The sequence below is a fragment of the Juglans regia genome, chromosome 11, assembly GCF_001411555.2.
Source record: "Juglans regia cultivar Chandler chromosome 11, Walnut 2.0, whole genome shotgun sequence".
Classification (NCBI taxonomy): domain Eukaryota; kingdom Viridiplantae; phylum Streptophyta; class Magnoliopsida; order Fagales; family Juglandaceae; genus Juglans; species Juglans regia.
Genome location: NC_049911.1, coordinates 1,326,614 through 1,345,133, shown reverse-complemented (window position 1 = coordinate 1,345,133; position 18,520 = coordinate 1,326,614). Strand labels below are relative to the sequence as shown.

Sequence of the window (18,520 nt, the reverse complement as noted above, 5' to 3'; positions counted from 1 at the left end):
CTCACCGACCCCACTTCCCACATCGGTAGTGCCTCTGGAAGCTTCCAGAACGAGGACTTGCTATCCAATTCCATCGATGACACCAAGTACCGCTTCTCTTACCCCAACTTTCAGAGGAGTCAATTCGCTGGAATCGTTGAGTTCTACCAACGCCACTTCTTCCTCTGCAACAAGAACCCCCAAGTTTGGCCCCCAAGAATCGAGGCCTCCGAGTTCGATCGCATGCCCAAGCTGCTCTCCGCCGCTATGATGGCTAGGAAGGCTGATTTGAAAAAAGTGGTCTATATGTCTGTCTTTCAGTATGATTTTATGGGTTTTAGTTTTGGTTCTATTGAAGGTTGGTTTTTTTTAATGGATTTAAAAGTTTTGCTTTTGCTTGAGGCATGATTTGGAACCGATTGGTTTATGGGCTCATTCCGAACTTAGTGGATTGAAATATAGTTTTATTACTAGGTGATGATTGATGTTGTTTTACAAAAATATAGTTTGGTTCTGAATGAAGCATATAGTTGAATCTTTCATCATGTGTAATCAAGTCAAGTCGAAACACTCGATTATTTCAGAACCAGTTTCGAATCAGATAATCGAGTAATCGGAATACAACTGAATTGGGTCGAGTTGGGTTGAAATATGAATTTCTATATCAGGCCAGGTGAATAGTCCTAATGACCGGCCCTCTTGTATACTGTTCTAAATTTTGTCTTTTCTTTTGTATTATTTGCTGATACATATCTCTTAAAAAAAAAAAAAAAAGAGAACAATTTTCTAGCCCTTTATTGTTGTGTTTTGTCCTTTTCTTCTGTTAATCCACTCTCTCACATCTCCCCATTCGCATTGCACCCTCGTTTATTTGTACCTCTTACTCCCTAAAAAGCAATAAAATGTATTGACTACAGGCTAGCTAGAGATCCATATTGTTCATAGACAACCTCACATTTGGGCTTTGAGATTTCCTGGACTTAGACCATCAGAGTTGAGTTTTAACCAAAAACAAATATATGTGCTTGTAACCAGAACACTCGGTGCATATATAATTAATGTAACTTATCATTTATTTTTTCATCATTTTATAATCTAGTAATAATTATTTATTATATTTTATTTATAAATCTATTATCTAATATCACATTATAAAATAATAAAATAATAAAATAGATGATTAATAAATTTTTTCGTGCATATATATAATAAGAAAGACATATAGACAAGATTAACAAACATACAGATAAGATGGACACAGTTAGAGTCTCTCTTTCTTCCATTTCTGCAGTCTTTGAACATCTTATCTTGCCTTTCAGATTTATCCCTCCAATTCGTTGTGCAGTTTTAAGCTTAGTTTGTTTTTATACGTTAGTTTGTTTTCATACCAAACCATCATAATTTCATCAGTTCAAAAATTCTACTCGAAAGATCTCATGTAACAAAGTTGACACAATAACGAATCGCATTAATTTGTTTAAGAACTTATACTTTAGAAGTTGATATCTATCATATAAAAAATAGGAAATGCTTGGTTTATAAATTATAAATAAATTTATAAACTAACGTAATTTAGTATAATATATTAAACTGTAAAATTTTATATTATAACATAAATATGACGTATAATATTACATGCAGAGGTTAGAGCCTCTCGATAATCCATCTATCTGGTACCAAAAGTCATTAAAGTTAGTGAGTTGAGTTGAGATGAGATGAATTAAAATTAAAAATTAAATAAAATATTATTTTTTAATATTATTTTTATTTTTATTTAAAAAAATTAAATTATTTATTATATTTTATATATAAATTTAAAATAAATTAAGATCACTCTCAACCCAAACGAGACTTAAGAATGGCCCAAGAACGCAATGCAATGCTATGTACCCAACCATAGCTTTTCAGCTCCCAAAAAATACCACCTTGGAATTCCCACAAACCCTCAAAAGCTGGGGCCCAAAGTTTGAATCCTCGAAACAGTATCCCCCATACCGCTCTTATCCCTTGATGATAATATACATATATAGCCATCTCACTCTTCACTTCCCCACCATAAAAGAATTGGCAAAACCCTAACCCTTGAATCACCAATCTCATTCTCCTTTCGTAACAGGCACAGCCTCAAAAAACAAAAAATGGCTAAAAAGAAAGTTGCTCCCCAAGCTAAAGACCACGTAGAAGAAGCCCCTCAATCCCAAGACGGAAGCCAAAGCCACAATAACCAAGCCAAACCAATGCATGACCTTGCAGAGAAGCTGCAGAGCCTCAAGTCCCTCAACTCTCTGCTTCTCAAGGAGACTTCTGAGCGCAGACAACAAGTCGAGTCCTTGGAACAAGCCAAGGAGACCTTGCAGGTCGAGTTGGCTAGGTCTGGGGAGGAAATGAATGTCCTGGAGGCCGAGTTGACTCGGGCCAGTGAGGAGAGTTTTGCGTTGGAGTTGGAGAGGAGTGTGATTTGTGTTTTTATGGAGACCCAGATTGGTGAATTGGGTGCTGGGTTTGATGGGTTGGTGAGAGAGAAGGCAGAGATTGAGGAAATGAAGCGTGAAAGAGAGGCTGAGATTGGGTTTTTGAAGAAAGAAGTCAATGAGCTGATAGCTAATCTCGAAAATGAGAGAAATGGGCTGAGTCGGCTGTGCTTGGAGAGGGATTTGCTTAAGAAGGAGATTGATTGCGTTGCTAAGGAGGCTAATGGGTTGAGAGAAAAAGTGGTGGAGATGGAGAGAAAAGAGAGGACAACTTTAGGTGAGATTGAAAAACTGCAAATGGAAAGTGAAGGGTTATTGAAGGAAAAGTTGGAGATGGAAAATGCGGCCAAGAGCTTGAAGAGGGAGAAAGAATCGGTTGAAAGAAATTTGGACGAGTCGATAAGGGTTACTGAGAGTTTGAGGAGTGATATTGAGAGGGCTTTGAGGGAGAAGGGTGAAGTTGAGAGGGAGAGAAGCGTGCAAGAACTGAACATTGGTGAATTGGAGAAAAAAGTGAGGGAATTGAATGAGATTGTTACGAATTTGAGGGCAGATGAGGAAGTTTTGCGCTTGAAAGTTTTTGAGTTTGAAAAGAGAATTGCTGAGGCTACGGATAAGGAAAAGGAGATGACTCTGGAGATTAATGTCTTGGTGGAAGAGAAGAGGAAGACGGAACAAAAGATTGAGGATTTGAAAGAAGAAAGGGGTTCTGTTCAGAGGGTCTTGGATGCTACTACCAAGGAATCAGAGGCTAGGCAGCACAGGATTCAGGAACTGATTCGAGAGAGAGATGAGATTGTGGAGTTGAAGCTTAAACGAGAAAGTGAGATTGTTGAGCTGAACGAAGAGGATGGTAGACTAAGGAATGTTATATCTACATTGCGAGAGTCTTGTAGACATGAAGAAGAGAAGAAAAAACAATTAATGTCTGAAGTTACTCAATATAGGGATGCTTTGGATCGAGTTACGCTTGAGAGGGACGAGATGCAAAAGGGTTTCTATGAGGAGAACAAGAAAGTGAAAAACATGGAGGCTTTGGTTTCAGAGAAGGAAAGGGGGATTCAAGAAGCCGTGGAAGAGCTTGGCCGGATGAAGAGTGAAAACGAGAATCTGATGGAGAGAAATAAGGCGATGGAGAACAATTTGGAAGTTTTGGTGAAGGAAAAGGATTTGGTACAGAAGAACCTTGTCGAGGCCCAACGAGGAATTGATGAATCGATGGCTAAAACGGAATCGGCAGGCATTAATACAAAGCGGGTGTTGAGCATGGTGAAGAACACTGCAGCATGGGTGTGTCAATCTCAAGATCATATGGATGGTAAGAAAGAAGTAGTTATCAATGAGAAGAATATAGAGGAAGAAATTCAGGCATATGTGGTGGAGTTGGATGCCATCAAGAGTGCTTTCAGAAACAAGGAGAAGACAGTGGAGGAAATGAGGAAACAGCTTGAGTTTCTACAGAACTCCGTGGTGGAGGCAAATAAGAAGAAGAGTTTCTGGACTGTTGTTTCTTCTGCAACAACAATTTTTGCTGCAGCGTCCGTTGCTTACGTTGCTAGAGGTCGCTGAGGTGCTCTTCTGTTATTTGAGCAAGTTGCCTTTCCTTCTAGGATCAATTGATCAAGTTCCAATTAACTAGAAAACTAATTCCGTTTTGCTACTTTGCGGGTGACTTCAGATAATAATATTTTCTCTCAATGCTACTGAAGCACTCTCTCTTGATGTTTACAACTATTTTTAGCTATAAAAAAAACTACTGAAATACTATCTCGGTAAGTCTGTTTAGCTGTTTTTTTCGTAACATGTAACAATCTCTATCTGTCCACACGCTACTTAATCATCATGTTTGCATCTGTTCTTGCTATTTTGTTTTATTTTGAGGTTAGTTTGTTTATTATTCTTAACAGCTCTTATGCTCCTTGACTGTTGAGAAAAATATCAAGAAGAAAAACTGGAGTAGCAAATGCATGCTTTGACTTTGTCCCATGCCAGTGTAATATTCCATCATATGGATGATAGAGGCTATATATTATCTTATGATCTACTGAAAGGCCGTGCAATATATGTATTTTGAATCAGATTGTTCTTCAAAGCTTCAATGATAAAATTGGTTAGATATCCTTCTTGATGAAAGTGTTCTACTTCTGATATTATTTACAATAACCCAAGTATAATGCTGTCACAATATAGCAAAGTACATGTACAATTGTTTGCATAACCATCAATTTTGAATTATGTGACATTGTATGATAGGATGTGAGTATTATGTGTTCGTAATTCTGGACTACTTATAATTTCTCATACGTTTTGGGGTTTGTCTACCTATGGATGATTGGATTGAACAGAGTTCTTTTTTTTTCATTTAGCTGAACTTTTTACCAATTAGATTGAAGTTGGGAGACCTGAGATATAGACATGGTCGGGTAGGTTGTTTCATGTCTGCTTCTGTTGGTGTTAGCTTAGAAGTAGTTTCTGGTAGCCTTTTGGATGTTCTTTTGGAGGTTTAGGGCTTTATTAGGATGGCATGATAATTCAGGAGGTGGCAGCATTTGTAGAACCTGTAGATTACTGCAGCAGAGGTGCATAAGCAGAGCCATCAGCCAGCTTCTGAACAGAATTTCAGCAATACCTCTGTTGTAAGATCCGTTGCATATGTATTCATATTGCTAGGTGAGACAAAAGTGGCTGTGCCTTTTTTTGTTGTCAGTTCAATGTTAATCTTGGTTCTAAGATTGAGTTAACTACATGAGGATTAATAGTGCTACTCTGTGCTTCTGATCTTATCTAATCTATGAGGATTATGTATTTTGATCGAGGCTGCAACCATAAAATAAATATGATGTTTAAACAGCCTTTTTTTCTCTTATTTCCCCTCCCTTTTAAGTTGATAAAAAGGAAGAAGATGAATATGATGTTCAAACTGGCGTTTTCATCAGTGCTTATGATTTCCTTGTTTAATAAGATCATAATAACCCAAATTGGACTTTACATCTTAGAAAAACTTTAAATGAGAAATTATATTTGCAGTCTTAAAGTATGTGAGTTCTATGTATTTAAAAAAAAAAAATTGAGTAAATATGAGATTTAAAAAAAAAATTATTTTTTCAATATTGGGCCCTACCATTTTTTAAAGAAAATGCAGTAATTTTCATATCTAAGATTGAATCCAGCACTACTGTTATGTCAAAGATTCAAATACAAGAAAAAATTGAAGGCATAGAGGCAGGCCACAGGCACATTTATTGACAGCTGTGCAAACAGATCCATCACCAAGAAAGTTGAAATGCAATTAAATCAGAAAATAATGTGTGCTCTTTTTTCCATTTAGAAAAATACAGCTATTCACACCCAAATACAGCTATTCACACCCTCACATTTATGTTCCATCCGATTTCTGTTCAGCATTTCAGGCTCAAATTCATTACCATAAGATATGGCTTAATCTCCCTTCTTACCTTCATCGCACCAATATGTTTTTTCTTTCAGTTTTTTTTTTTTTTTTTTTTTTTAATTTGGAAAGTTTCAAGATATAAATAAAGAAAATAGAATGCTATAAATGAAAAGGAGCATTGTAAAGCTTGGAATTTGGATCTTCTATAATTTTTTATCCAGACTTTAGGACTTAGAGTGGAACAAAAATAGACATATAAAGTGGATCCTCTAATATTTATTAAACATTTAATATTATTCAAAAAATGTATTCGGATAGTTATAAATGAGACTTCCTCGTTTGTTTTCACAATTTCTTTTAATTCATCTCATCTAATCATTATAATTTTCTTAAATTTTCATACAAAATATAAAATAAACAATTCAATTTTTTTAAATTCTAAAATAAAAATAATATTAAAAAATATATATTTTAATAATATTTTATTCAAATTTTAACTTTACTCATCTCATCTGCAAAAACAAACGAGACTCGGGTTTTGAAGATGAGTTTAGTTTCAAATGAGCAGAAACAACTCGGGTTTTTAGAATTTATCTAAGTTCATTAGAGTAAAGCGCATTATTCTTGACAACATAAACGGAGAATTAAAACCTTATCCCAAACAAAACAAAATATACAACTCTAAAAGCATGCTTGAGCCTCCAGGTGATTCAAAAGTTCATTAAATAGGGCTGGCATGTCTTTTTCAAAAGCTTAGCTGTTCGTTACCAATACACCAATATTCTTCTATCATTGTGAAAGCAAATCCCAAAGACATTAAAAAAGGGTTAGTCCTCACGTGGTCCCTTGGAAACATCCAAATCCCAACCCAACCCCCCCATTATTTTGTACTTTGTGTAGTATTTTGAATTTTCCCTTCAAAGCCAAGCAGAGCAGAGTCCTACTTTTGTATTTATCTGGGCATCTCAAGCTCTTAATTACTCATTTTGAAAAAGGAATTAACAATGTTAAATCAATCTGGGTCAGTCCCAAAAATGGACCAGACAAGCTTAGTTTGCTTCCAATCATTCATTAGTATAATCAGTAAGGGATGTACCCTTTCAGTATTTGAATCCATGAACAAAACTATCTTAGCAATTAGGTGTGATCTGACTTGTTACCAAACAAGTCAAGCTTCAGAAATAGCAGAAACCAAATCAGCCAACTTGGGGTTGGCGTGCGAGGTTGAGGTGATGAAATTTGCAAACCAAGTTCCACAATCCAAGAGGAGATTCTTATGTTTGTAGTAAAATCTATTAGCTCGAGAATTGACATATATATATATATATATGCCACTCCATGCAAGATGAGGAATGCGCCATTTTATCCCAGAAATGTATAGGGAATATTTCAGAAAACTTTGATTAGGATCCGTCCCTGAAGAGTAATCTCCCAATAACAAAAACAGTAATCGGAAACACAACCATAAAATCATCCTTCCCGTGCAAAAGTGCTTAGAAGAACCCCATACCGGTCTAACATTATCCAACCCCATGGCCAAAGTCTGAATTAACTCTCTCAACCCTGCACGCCACCTAACTCTCTCAGCCCCTGCCTCTGAATCTGTAACCCCCTTACCATCAGATGACCTACTTCAACCGTCCAACGCCATTACCACTGAGGTGAGCCTCATCAACCTCATTATAAACACAACATTGAGTTCCGCACAACGACAGCAGCGAGCACCTCCTCTCACATGGGGTGGAGAGGCAACTCTAAATCAAGCATAGTCAACGTTTCTAAAAGCATTCTATTTACAATTGCCAAGTACACTGTCAAACAACAAAACATAGGAGACAACCCTGAAATGAAATGGGGAGAAAAAAAAAAAAAGGAAAAAGCAAATAAGCAAACACTCTATATTGAGCTAGAACATATGTACGTACATACAGGATTACAATACCATGGACATTTTCCATCCACGTTCTAAAATTAGATATATATATATATTTATATAACACTAGCAATGCCTGATCCCAATTGATCGGCCACCAAATGTTACCCCAACACTCTCTTCTTCCTCCCTTTCCTTGCCGGAAGGCAGAATGGGTAATCTTAAATTTGATGTCTGCTAAACTAAGTCAGGTGGCTCCTGCCGCCATAAAAAACTTCATCAAACCAATTCCACAGTTTTCCAGACAACAGGATTTCCACCACAAAAACAGTTTTGGTCCAGCTACATGCTGAACCATACCTTCTGCACCCAACAATCAAGCCCAGCCACCCTTATACCAAGAAGAGAAACCAGACCCCAAGAAGCAGAACGGTAGCGATGCCATGATGAATAAAACAGTAAGTAGTATTTCTACACAATCTTATATACTGCACACAACCTCTTAAATACCGACAGGAATGTCAAGCAGTTGTTGTGAATGACTGCCTGTAGGCAAAAGTTAAGTCTATTAACAGTCAGAACCCACAAAGTTACTTATCTCATCCATGACAGTATAGAAGTGATTGTTGTTAGGCAACAAGTAAAAGCCAATTGTTGCCTGCTCCAGATATAGAAGTTTCACCTTTTGGCCAGCCTTCTCGAGCCCCTTGACATAAGCCAACTGCCGGTCCTGAATAAGGTCCAAACTAGCCACCACAACAAGGCTCTTGGGGAACTTAATTCCTTCAAGGAAATTACCCTTGGGACCAAATGGGTTACAAGCTGGATGGTCTCTATCTTCCCCTTCAGGTAGGAATGCTCTCCAATACCAGTCTCGGTCTTGGATAGTAACAAAGTATTTTCCATCTAGTCGCTTCTCAGATTCAGTTCTCTCTTGCCCACCAAACATAGGGTTGAGCAGTATATTGCCCAAAACTTCAATGTCTGACTCTACTGCTCTTAAAGCAACATGATGTACAATGTTACCTCCAGAACTATCCCCAGCCAAGTATATATGAACTTTCGAGTCCTTACTTTGAAGCCATGAACTGGAATTAACCCAGTTAAGAGCAGCCCAACCATCATCATATGCACATGGGTACCTGTTCTCGGGTGCACGGCGATAATTCACAGAGACCACAACAACCTTACAAATGGACACTAGTCGGCGACATAGCGTGTCATATATAGCGCTGTTTGCAGAGGAGTGAGCAAAGCTTCCACCATGAAAAAAGATTATGACCGGGACAACCTCAGCAGTCACAGGCTTTTCAAGATCAGCAATGTTTAATTGAGGCTGTTCCCCATCAGCAGGACGATAGATCCGGCTAAGGAGGCTGGTACTACGGTCAATGATTACATCAAATGAGAAAACTCCCAGAACCGGCTTTGTATTAGCTGGTACTTTCCTATCAAGGAACTCTGCTAAGTGCCGGTTGAATGTACCATCAGGGCGGCGAAGAAGATTGTAAGCCAACTTGAAATTGGAGATGAGGACCCATGTGTTCAGAGGTACAACCATCTTTGCACATAATGAAGTAGAAAAAGGAAAAACAGAAAATGCCACAATTCAGCTTAAGATATTCACATGACAAAAAAAGTAAAGACACCAAGCTGAAACATTTCCTTGTCAACTAATCATTAAAAGGAGGAGATCCGTCTGCCAAGAGTAGCAGTAGTACGTGCAACAGACTCCTCACCCTTTTTTTCGGAAACTATATGCAATTGATTCTGAACCCAGGAATAACAGGAGTAGGAAAACCCTAGAAAACACAAAAGCAAGAAACCACTTCGATACATCTTCAAATCAAAATCATATTCTGTAAAAAAATATTGGCTACTGCTCAACTTTCCCGACCAAAAGCATAAGCTCAACACCAAAAATAAGCAAGAAATCACCCTGACGACTTGTTCTTCATATTCTCTTGAAAACCCAAAACTCCAAAAACAAAACTGAATCAACAAAACAAAAAGCTCTACTTCTTAAAAATATTATCACAAACCCATGACAACCGAGTAAAAAAGAATTACTAATCAAAATGAAAAAAAAAATACCTTTTATTTAATATCAAAACTCCATAAACATTTGTCCCTCAACAAGACAAAAATCAAGGGGAAAAATCCAACTTTCAAGAGCAAAACAACAACCTCAGAAACCATATCTCCAAGCATCAATAAACTAAAAAAAAAAACCCATTTCTTATTTCAAATTCCCAAGAAAGACTTCCCCAGTCCCAAACTAAAAATAGCAAGCAAAAAGAAAAAATAAACAGAAATAAAAGTTCCGAAAACAACTTCTCTATTCTAGAAGCAAAATATCCACGAGAACCAAAATACGTAACAAACCCATCAAAAGCTTGCATATTTGAACGCATAGTCATCGAAAATGAACGACAAACAAAAAGTAGAAGCAATCCAAAATATGAACAAATCAAACAGAAATCCAGATAATACCTTGGACTCATTGAGGTTGACTTCATTACTCGCAGCCATCATAACCGGTCCTTCAGAGAAAAGTTTCAACAGCAAAACCGCAAAGAAACACGCTAATTAAAGATCCTTCCGGAGAAACAGAGAATACCCACTTTCACGAGCCCTCACATGTTCAAAACCAAACACAAGAAGAAAACCACACAAGCACTTGATCTTATTTCTACTAGCTCTTCCTTGATCTTATTTCTACTAGCTCTTCGTATTTCTACTAACTCACTATTCCAAAGCAAACAGCCCCTAATTAATCTCTGTCCTTTCTCCCCCCTCTTAAGATAATGTTAAATCTCAGCGCAATAAAACAGACACGGAGAGAGAGGGGGAAAGGAGCATTGAATGATAAGAATAGAAAGCGCATGTTAGCAAACATGTAAAGACAAATGCTAACGTACGACGGTGGCAATGCGGACGAGAGAGACGACAAAGTGAGCGGCCGAAAGAGAACTGTGGCGCGGGACCCACCTATCTAAACTATAATTATTTTTTATTCTGTGATTTTTTTTTTTTGCCATTTTGGAGTTTTTGTATTTATGTATGATTTATGACGCAATAAATGGCTTTCTGAAAAATAAACGTTTTTCTTTTATTTTTCTCTCTGTTTTGGGGAACGGAGGGACAAAACAGGGGCTTTCCGTGCGTGCGGCAGACGACAGAGCACGTGAGGACAAACGGATTCCGTCAGTATCTCCTTGGAGCTATATTAAATGACTTTTATACCCTTGTTTGTAGCTTGAATCTACGAAAGTGCCTTTGAAAGAGAGAGGCAGTTTTGTCTGTACCCTATTGTTTTGTAATGTAACTAAGCAAACTTATGCTTTTGGCTTTTGGAATGTCCATAAAAAGATCTCAAAATCTGTTCAATCACCTAACTATTTCCTTCTCTTTTTTTTTTGTATTTTTTTTAACAAATTATATTGACATAAAAACACTTCCAAGGGCTTTTTTTTAATATTTAATTTTCATGGAAAATTATAACTAATTTTCAAAGATATCATTTCTCTTGAAATATAAGTTGAAGATGAAAATTCAATCACTAATGATCAATCATTCCTCATTTCAGTCCTTAAAAAAGGTTTTGATACCCAAAAAAGAATGCATGAATTCTCAAATTGGAGTGAGAAATAAAGTGTCAAAATTAATTAATAATTCGAAATTCATGCTGTAAAAGAAGTGCATATGAGACTTTACCTTTAACTTTGACAACGGTTATATTGCTTTTAGCATATAAACTTTAGTGAAACTATAAGGGAAGGATATAGCTCTTCACATTAGTCCCACTTTAATGTTAAAAAATAATCTCGGATAATCCTAGTTGGAGATGTAAGTCAGTTAGAGAGATAAGTCATACCAGCACTAATGCACAAATCCTCATCATAACTCCGTATCTAAGCATGCTTTGACTATACTAGTATTATGAATTAGGATGAGTGACCTCCAAAGACGTATGCGTGTTTATCATTACTTTTTATCTATCTTTTACTACTTTTTATTATTGTTCAATATTTTATAATTATTTTTTTATTATTATTCACAGAATATCTGATATCACTTTACTATCTAAACGCAACCTGACTCAAACTATCTCACTGTCATTCATAAATTATCTTATTATTATTCATAAAATTCTCATATCATCTCACTCCTCAATCTTATCCTAGTTTGTGTTCTATTACTCTTGATCCTATAGTTCAAATAGAAATTTTACAAAATTATGATAGGAGCAAAAATCTAACAACAGGGGGCACTTTATCATTCTACCAAAAACAACTGTATTCAATAGTAATGATATATAAGTAATGTTATATATAGTTATGAAGTGTGTAAATATTATTTAATTATTTTTAAAAAAGTGAAATTTATTATTAAAAAATTATTATTTTCATATTTCATATTTATTTATTTTTTAAAAAAAAATATACGGATTCTATGATTATAAATATAATTTTTTATAATATATTCTAAAATAATTTTAAATTCCAGATAATTTCATTTAATATTCTGAAGAGAGAGAGAGAGAGAGAGGAGTAAAAGATGCCAGCTAATCCTTTGAGCTGGGGCCATTAATATTATATTTTCACCAATATCACTCGCTTTTGTTATTATCACGGATACGGAACTTAACCACTCAATTATTATCATTCGTACGAGACTATGGACTCGTTTAGTTTTAGTTATGAAATGAATTAAAATTAAAATTAAAAATTATTGAAATATTTTTTTTTAATATTATTTTTATTTTAAAATTTGAAAAATTTTAAATTTTTTATTTTAATTTATGTAAAAATTTGAAAAAATTATAATAATAATAATATGAAAGATTTTAAAAATTTTAATTTTTAATTTTGAAAACAAACTAGACTTATATTTGCTCTAAAAACTTCTCATTGTTTTGAGAATAAACTCAATAAATATATCATCTAACTCGTCGTGCATTTATATATGGTTAATGAGGTATAACTCTTTTACAATTATTTCACAACTCATTTTAAATCAATTAATATAATTATGATATTTTATTAAAAAACTAATTTTAATTTTATATAAATACACTTCATTTTAAATAGAATAGTAAAATAATTATAGATTAATTGTTAAAACAAGCTCGAGTTCAACTCCAAACTCATCTTGAATTTTTGCACTATCCAAGCTCGTGTCGAGTGCTCAATTGAGCATTTGGTTCTACTCAATTCATTTACCAATTTATACGAGATTGTTTTGTTTGTAAACATTATCGAGGTCAAATGATTTTTACACTAATATGTATCATTTAACAATTGAGTTTGATTGTGTTCACGAACGGCCTATTTAATAATCAAATTAAACTAAGTCTAAACTTCACCAAATTGGTTTTGTTATGAAAAATTGACTTCATTCATTTGTCAGATAAAAGTTACATCTAAAACCATATCCATACAAGGAAATTCTCATATTACAAGCCAACTATTGTATTTGAGCTCCACCAGTACACTAATTCTTTTACAACTGATATAATCTTAACTATTGTTGTAGCTCTCTACAGACAAATCATCTAAGAGACAACACTCTGCCTAAAACATAAACTCATACCCCACTCTCCATAGGAGGAGAGGATTTAACCTTTATGGACAAAACGTCCAAGAGATTATCACCTTTTTTTTTTTAACTAAACAAAAGGAAACAATAATAAAAGCAGAAAGATAGATGTGAAAATGACAAATTACAGTTTAGATCTACTTCGATAGATTTTGAAATCAGCCATAAAAGTCAGATTTGAACGATCTGATCTAGTAATCTACCACTATCTTCCCAACGATCAGCTTAGGAAATATCTTGTGCTACTCGTGCCTTTTGTATATTTATCGCCACTATCTATCCAGTCTTTTGTATATTTATCGCCTTAGTTTTCATGGAGTGAGCATATGCTTTTTGGTGATTTTGTTAGAAATTGATGTTGTAGCTCTTCAATTATGGTGAAAAGAACTTGATATACTCTAGTTCGTTATTGAATTTATTCTCAAACGTTTACCAATTTATTCTTGTCTAGTTTCACTTATTTTAGGACACCTCCTTGGATAGGTGGATCCTACCTATCTCTCTTTCTACTAAAGTTACCCTTACCATTGCTCAAGTATTAGTAAAGGATTCCAATATTTGGATATGGATATGTGCATAAATGGTTCAAATCTAGCCTAAACTTCATTAACTAGACGACTAAAATTCTTCGATTGCTCGTGACAGTTAAACAAACAAGTTATGTAATATTCCACCAGCATAATTCATTTTAACTTTTAATTTTTTTTTAATATAAATGGATTGAATTGATACAAATATTCGTTTGACCCGATCAACAAAATATACACAAAATTTTCAAACTAAAAGATTATTAAAATCAAATAAAAAAAAGTGTCTAGATAGCACCAACGTTTGACTAATTTACTAATAATCTCCAATTGAGTGGATCTATTTTGAATCAAACCCGATTGTAATAATGTCTTACTCAAACATATTATTACATAGAAAGAGCGCAAAGAACACATCACTCTTACACTACAAGAAAAAACTGTTTTTGTTGCCAAAAAAATTGGGGCTAGTAATTTTCCCACCCAAGAGACCACAATTTACTGTAGCCGTGTTTTTGTTCCAACAACCGAAAAGTTCCCCATAAAAATACCTTTTGCGGCGACTTTTGGTCCTCACAAAAGAGTACGCCGACAAAGGATCGAAAATCACAAGTTATTTCCTTTTGTGGTGAGTAATGTTTATTGCCGCATGAAGTCTCAAGCCACCAAATCAACGAAAAAACCCAATCATCTCTCTGCAATATTACTTTACACCTATTAACCCTAATACTCTCTCTCTCTTTTCTTTTTCTTTTTTTGTTTGAAATGAAATGAACTCTCTCTCTCTTCTCCTGAACTCTCTTCTCCAAATCCACTTTCCCTCCTTACAGCGTTCGCCTGCTACCGAGCCATCGCCTCCTCGCCCAACTAGTAAGTCTCCTCCGTCTCTTTCTTTATCTTTCACCGTTCCTCTCTCTCTCTCTCACTTTCATTCAATCTCTCTCTCTTCCTCCGTGATTAGGTTGCCCCATCATCGCTCACGACCTCCTCCACTCGGTCTCTATTTCAGCAAGCTATCTCCTTCTCTCCTTACACTCTCTGTATGGTATTTCTCTCACTCACCCTTCTCTATCGATGTCTCATGTGCCTGTGTTTGTTTCTCTATCGGTTTTGCCTTTCTCTCCCTCATTCCATCTCTATCTCTCTATGTTTTTTGCTATCTATATTTAGCTAACTTTTTTTGTTCATTTGCAGGTGAAAGGTAAAGTCATTTAAAGCCAGAAATTTCGATACTAGTTTAAATTGATTGTGAATATGTTTCGAATTGTAGTGCTTTATCTACATTAAGGCCTTTTTTATGCTAAATGATGGGTTTTGATCAATTTTTAGACGCTGATTTAGAATTGATTTGGGGTTTTGGGAGGTTTGGCGAATGTTGTTTTGGGTGATATACATCCGAGAGTTCATGAAAGTGGGTTTTATCTGATTTTAGTTGTGTAAATGCTAGTGGTTTGTGTTGTGTAACTGTCTAGAGCTTGTTGCACCACACGCTCTAACTCAATATCTAAAGCACTAGCGGCTAATTCTTGGAGTTTTCTAAATATCATGGCGTCCACTAGCATTCCTTTTAGGTTAGTAGCCTACCTGGTATTATCTTTTTTTATGTTTTAACTTTAATTTTGTCCTAAATGAAAATTTAAGAAAAATACTTTAGCCACAAAGAGATTACATGAAAATGAACCCACAAACTGATATGGCTTGATGTGGTACGTCAGATTATAAAATTATTTTTAGTATAAAGTAGATCTAACGGATTCCATAAAATCACATCATTTTGTGAGTTTATTTTGTGTAATCTTTTAGTATCTATAGCAGTTCTCGAAAATTAATATGAGAGTTACTAATATGAGAGTTAGTAACCTAGCTCGATTTTGTGTTATTTGGGTTGTGTTATTTTTAGGCTTTAAGTTATTTCCTTTTGTGAGTTGTTAGACAAGTGTGAGCACTAACTATGGTTTTTTATTTTCTTAGTCTCCTTAAACCTATTTTTGTTCTCACCAGACCCTATTTGATCATGATTATTAACTTAAGCTCCCCTCTTGGTTTTCTTATTATTCTTCCTCTGGTCTTCTTCTTTTTCTTCATGTTATCTGCTTCTTCCCCTTCTTTTCACATTTTCCTTTCTATCCTTCTCAATTCTTAGTGTATTTTGCGTATGCTCTCTAATATCATTTCAAATGAGTTATAAAAAGTAATAATCTTAGCTCGAGGTTAAGATCCTTACAAAATAACTTCCTTGTGGTTCCTATTAATATCTATAAATGGCTCTTTTTCCTTGTGACTTTCAGCATTCCATAATGAGTGGAAAGTAAGTTATCCAGTAAAAGATTGGAAACATGGGTTTTGATGTCCCTCCAGCTTTGCAAATGAGAATATGTTGGCATTGTTTTCTTTTTCTTGACTCAATCTTAAATAGTTATTTTAGTTCCAGTTTTGGCAAAGAGACAACGCTCCAGTTTCATTTCACTTTTATTTTTTCTCTTGCAATTTGTTATGAGGTGGCTTGAATCAGATGGAACAGTGCATGTGTCGTAGGTTCGCTCGAGCGAAGTGAAACTTGGCTCGAGCGAAGTCAGACAGAGAGTCTTGCTCAAGCATCGCTCGAGATTCAGCTCGAGCGAGTTCAAGTCAGAGAGTTTCGAGAGCTTCGCTCGACCCTCGCTCGACATCCAGCTCGAGCGAGTTCAAGTCAGAGAGTTTCGAGAGCTTCGCTCGACCATCGCTTGACATCCAGCTCGAGCGAAGTACAGAAAACCTACGTTCGCTCGACACTCGCTCGAGTGTTCGCTCGAGCCAATGTTCACAGAAGTGAACATTTCTGTTCCTATAAATACCAAACGGCGCCCACTTCTCCAATAACTTCAGAAATCACTTTTTTGTCTTGTTTTTAGTGTTTTCTTGAGAGAGAAGTTATAGAGTGAGTTTTGAGAGATAACTTCCTTGTGAAGTTTTGTTGTATTCATCTGTACTCCATCTTTGTTGATAGTGAAATCTCCGATACCGACCCCACCAGTGGACGTAGGCTCATTTTGAGTCGAACCACTTAATTCTTGGTGTTCTTTCTGTGTGATTGTCATCTTTTCTTTCGTTTAGTTCCGCTACTATACTTCGAGTTAGTCTTAGATATACAGTTATTCCCAACACAATTCGTGTATAATTTTGATGATCTTGAAGATTTTGAACAAACAAGAAGACTTTGGTTAAAGGTGACTTAATTAAATATTGAATACATTCAAATGTAGGCTTTGTAGTGTGCAATATATTGCTATGTTGATTTTTTTTAATGTTTGTATGATTAAGTTTTTTTGTTGGATTCTAAAGTTTTATGTTTGTTTTGGTTGGACTCATTACATTCTCTTAGACTTGTTCATCTAAGAATCATAAACAAGAGGTTTAACGTCTCAAAAGACAATTACTTATTGCTACAGAAGAAAAAAATAAACTGGAGGTTAGTATATATCAAAACTTTGATGTTTTCTTTTGGTTACTATACAATTTTCAAATGCATTTTTTGGCTCCGAAAATGCTTACATATTTTAAGTTGGAGAAATGATAGTTGTGCAATCACTTTGAAAAAAGTGAATAAATACAGAATCTACATAAAAAATAATATTTTTTTAATAATGGACCTCACTTTTTTTAAAGCGTCTTCACGATACTTGCTCACTACACGACTGCATATAACAATACTCTTTAAGTTGTTGTGGCTAAACCCATATGTGCACTTTATACCTTTGATGTTGTTTCTTTTATTGATCCCTTGCATTTGTTTACACTGAAAGCATGCATAGCAAATACTTTTGAGCCATCAACTAATGGATGAAATATCTAAAATTCAACCGGAAGCAAAACTTATCCAAGAAATCCCCAAAAAGGCTTGCTGAATCTCTTACAAACATATTTATGAGGATGTTTTGTCAAAGATACATGTAAAATCCATGTGTCATGTTTGCATCTCAAACTTTTATATGATGTTTACCTTTTAGATGATATTTATTTTTATTCTATTGGTTAATTTTTATTGTTCTTGGATTTTTATTGATTTTTCTTGAAATGTACGATTTTTTATTGATCTTGGATTTCTTGGCTTGGATTTTTACTAATATGGTTTTATATTTTTATATTTTTTTTGGGTATAACTTTTATAGGATTCGCCGCATATATTATTTTAATTGCTGATCATTATTTGTGACGAGTAGTATTGCCACAAATAATAATTTTTGGAGAACCAACCTCGAGACAAAAATGTTTATACCTCGGTTAAAAATTATTATTTTTGATGAAATGTTTTTGTGACAAAAGATATTCTATCTGACGAAATCTAAAGATCACCGCAATTGATCAATCCAAACATTTTATTCTCGACCAGTTTGCTGCGAACGAAAATTTCGATCGGTTGAAATATTTTGCGGTAAAAAATATGCCTTTTGTGGCGATTGATTTTTTATAGTGGTAGGAATATTTGTCTCTTTCCATGTTGTTGACGTTATAATTTAATTTGTAATAAGAGTTTCAAATTAAGTTTGTTACAAATTAAATTTTGTCATTTTATCAGTATAAGGGTGTATTTTTTGCATCAATTTTGAAATATAATTTTATTTTTTTATATAAACTGATCTAGTGAGTTTTTGTGTCAGCAATGGATTTGCTTTGAAAGTGAAAAAGAAAAAGAAAAAAA

At 34.8% G+C, this 18,520-nt stretch overlaps 2 protein-coding genes and 1 long non-coding RNA gene across 3 annotated transcripts; 2 read left to right on the top strand and 1 right to left on the bottom strand.

Annotated features, from left to right (window-relative positions):
• The first annotated feature begins 2,004 nt into the window (after positions 1-2,004).
• LOC109021940 (paramyosin-like) lies at positions 2,005-4,314 on the top strand. The gene has a single exon (XM_019004685.2). The coding sequence runs from the start codon at positions 2,118-2,120 to the stop codon at positions 4,017-4,019; it is 1,902 nt and encodes a 633-aa protein (XP_018860230.1). The 5' UTR covers positions 2,005-2,117; the 3' UTR covers positions 4,020-4,314.
• Positions 4,315-7,688: 3,374 nt separating this feature from the next.
• On the bottom strand, positions 7,689-10,564 carry LOC109021938 (gibberellin receptor GID1C-like). Its single transcript, XM_019004678.2, has 2 exons — positions 10,208-10,564; positions 7,689-9,275 (listed from the first exon to the last, which is right to left on the bottom strand). The coding sequence occupies exons 1-2, from the start codon at positions 10,247-10,249 to the stop codon at positions 8,283-8,285; spliced, it is 1,035 nt and encodes a 344-aa protein (XP_018860223.1). The 5' UTR covers positions 10,250-10,564; the 3' UTR covers positions 7,689-8,282.
• Positions 10,565-14,534: 3,970 nt separating this feature from the next.
• Positions 14,535-15,164, top strand: LOC108987444. The gene is made up of 2 exons (XR_001995537.2): positions 14,535-14,712; positions 14,804-15,164. It is a non-coding gene; the product is annotated as an uncharacterized LOC108987444 (long non-coding RNA).
• Positions 15,165-18,520: the final 3,356 nt, after the last annotated feature.

Excerpts from the sequence above, each read along its gene's own strand:
- LOC109021938 (XM_019004678.2), bottom strand. The coding sequence starts at position 10,249 with ATGATGGCTGCGAGTAATGAAGTCAACCTCAATGAGTCCAAG. Across the intron at positions 9,276-10,207 it reads TCAACCTCAATGAGTCCAAG|ATGGTTGTACCTCTGAACAC; the intron begins GTATTATCTGGA and ends TTATGTGCAAAG.
- LOC109021940 (XM_019004685.2), top strand. The coding sequence starts at position 2,118 with ATGGCTAAAAAGAAAGTTGCTCCCCAAGCTAAAGACCACGTAGAAGAA.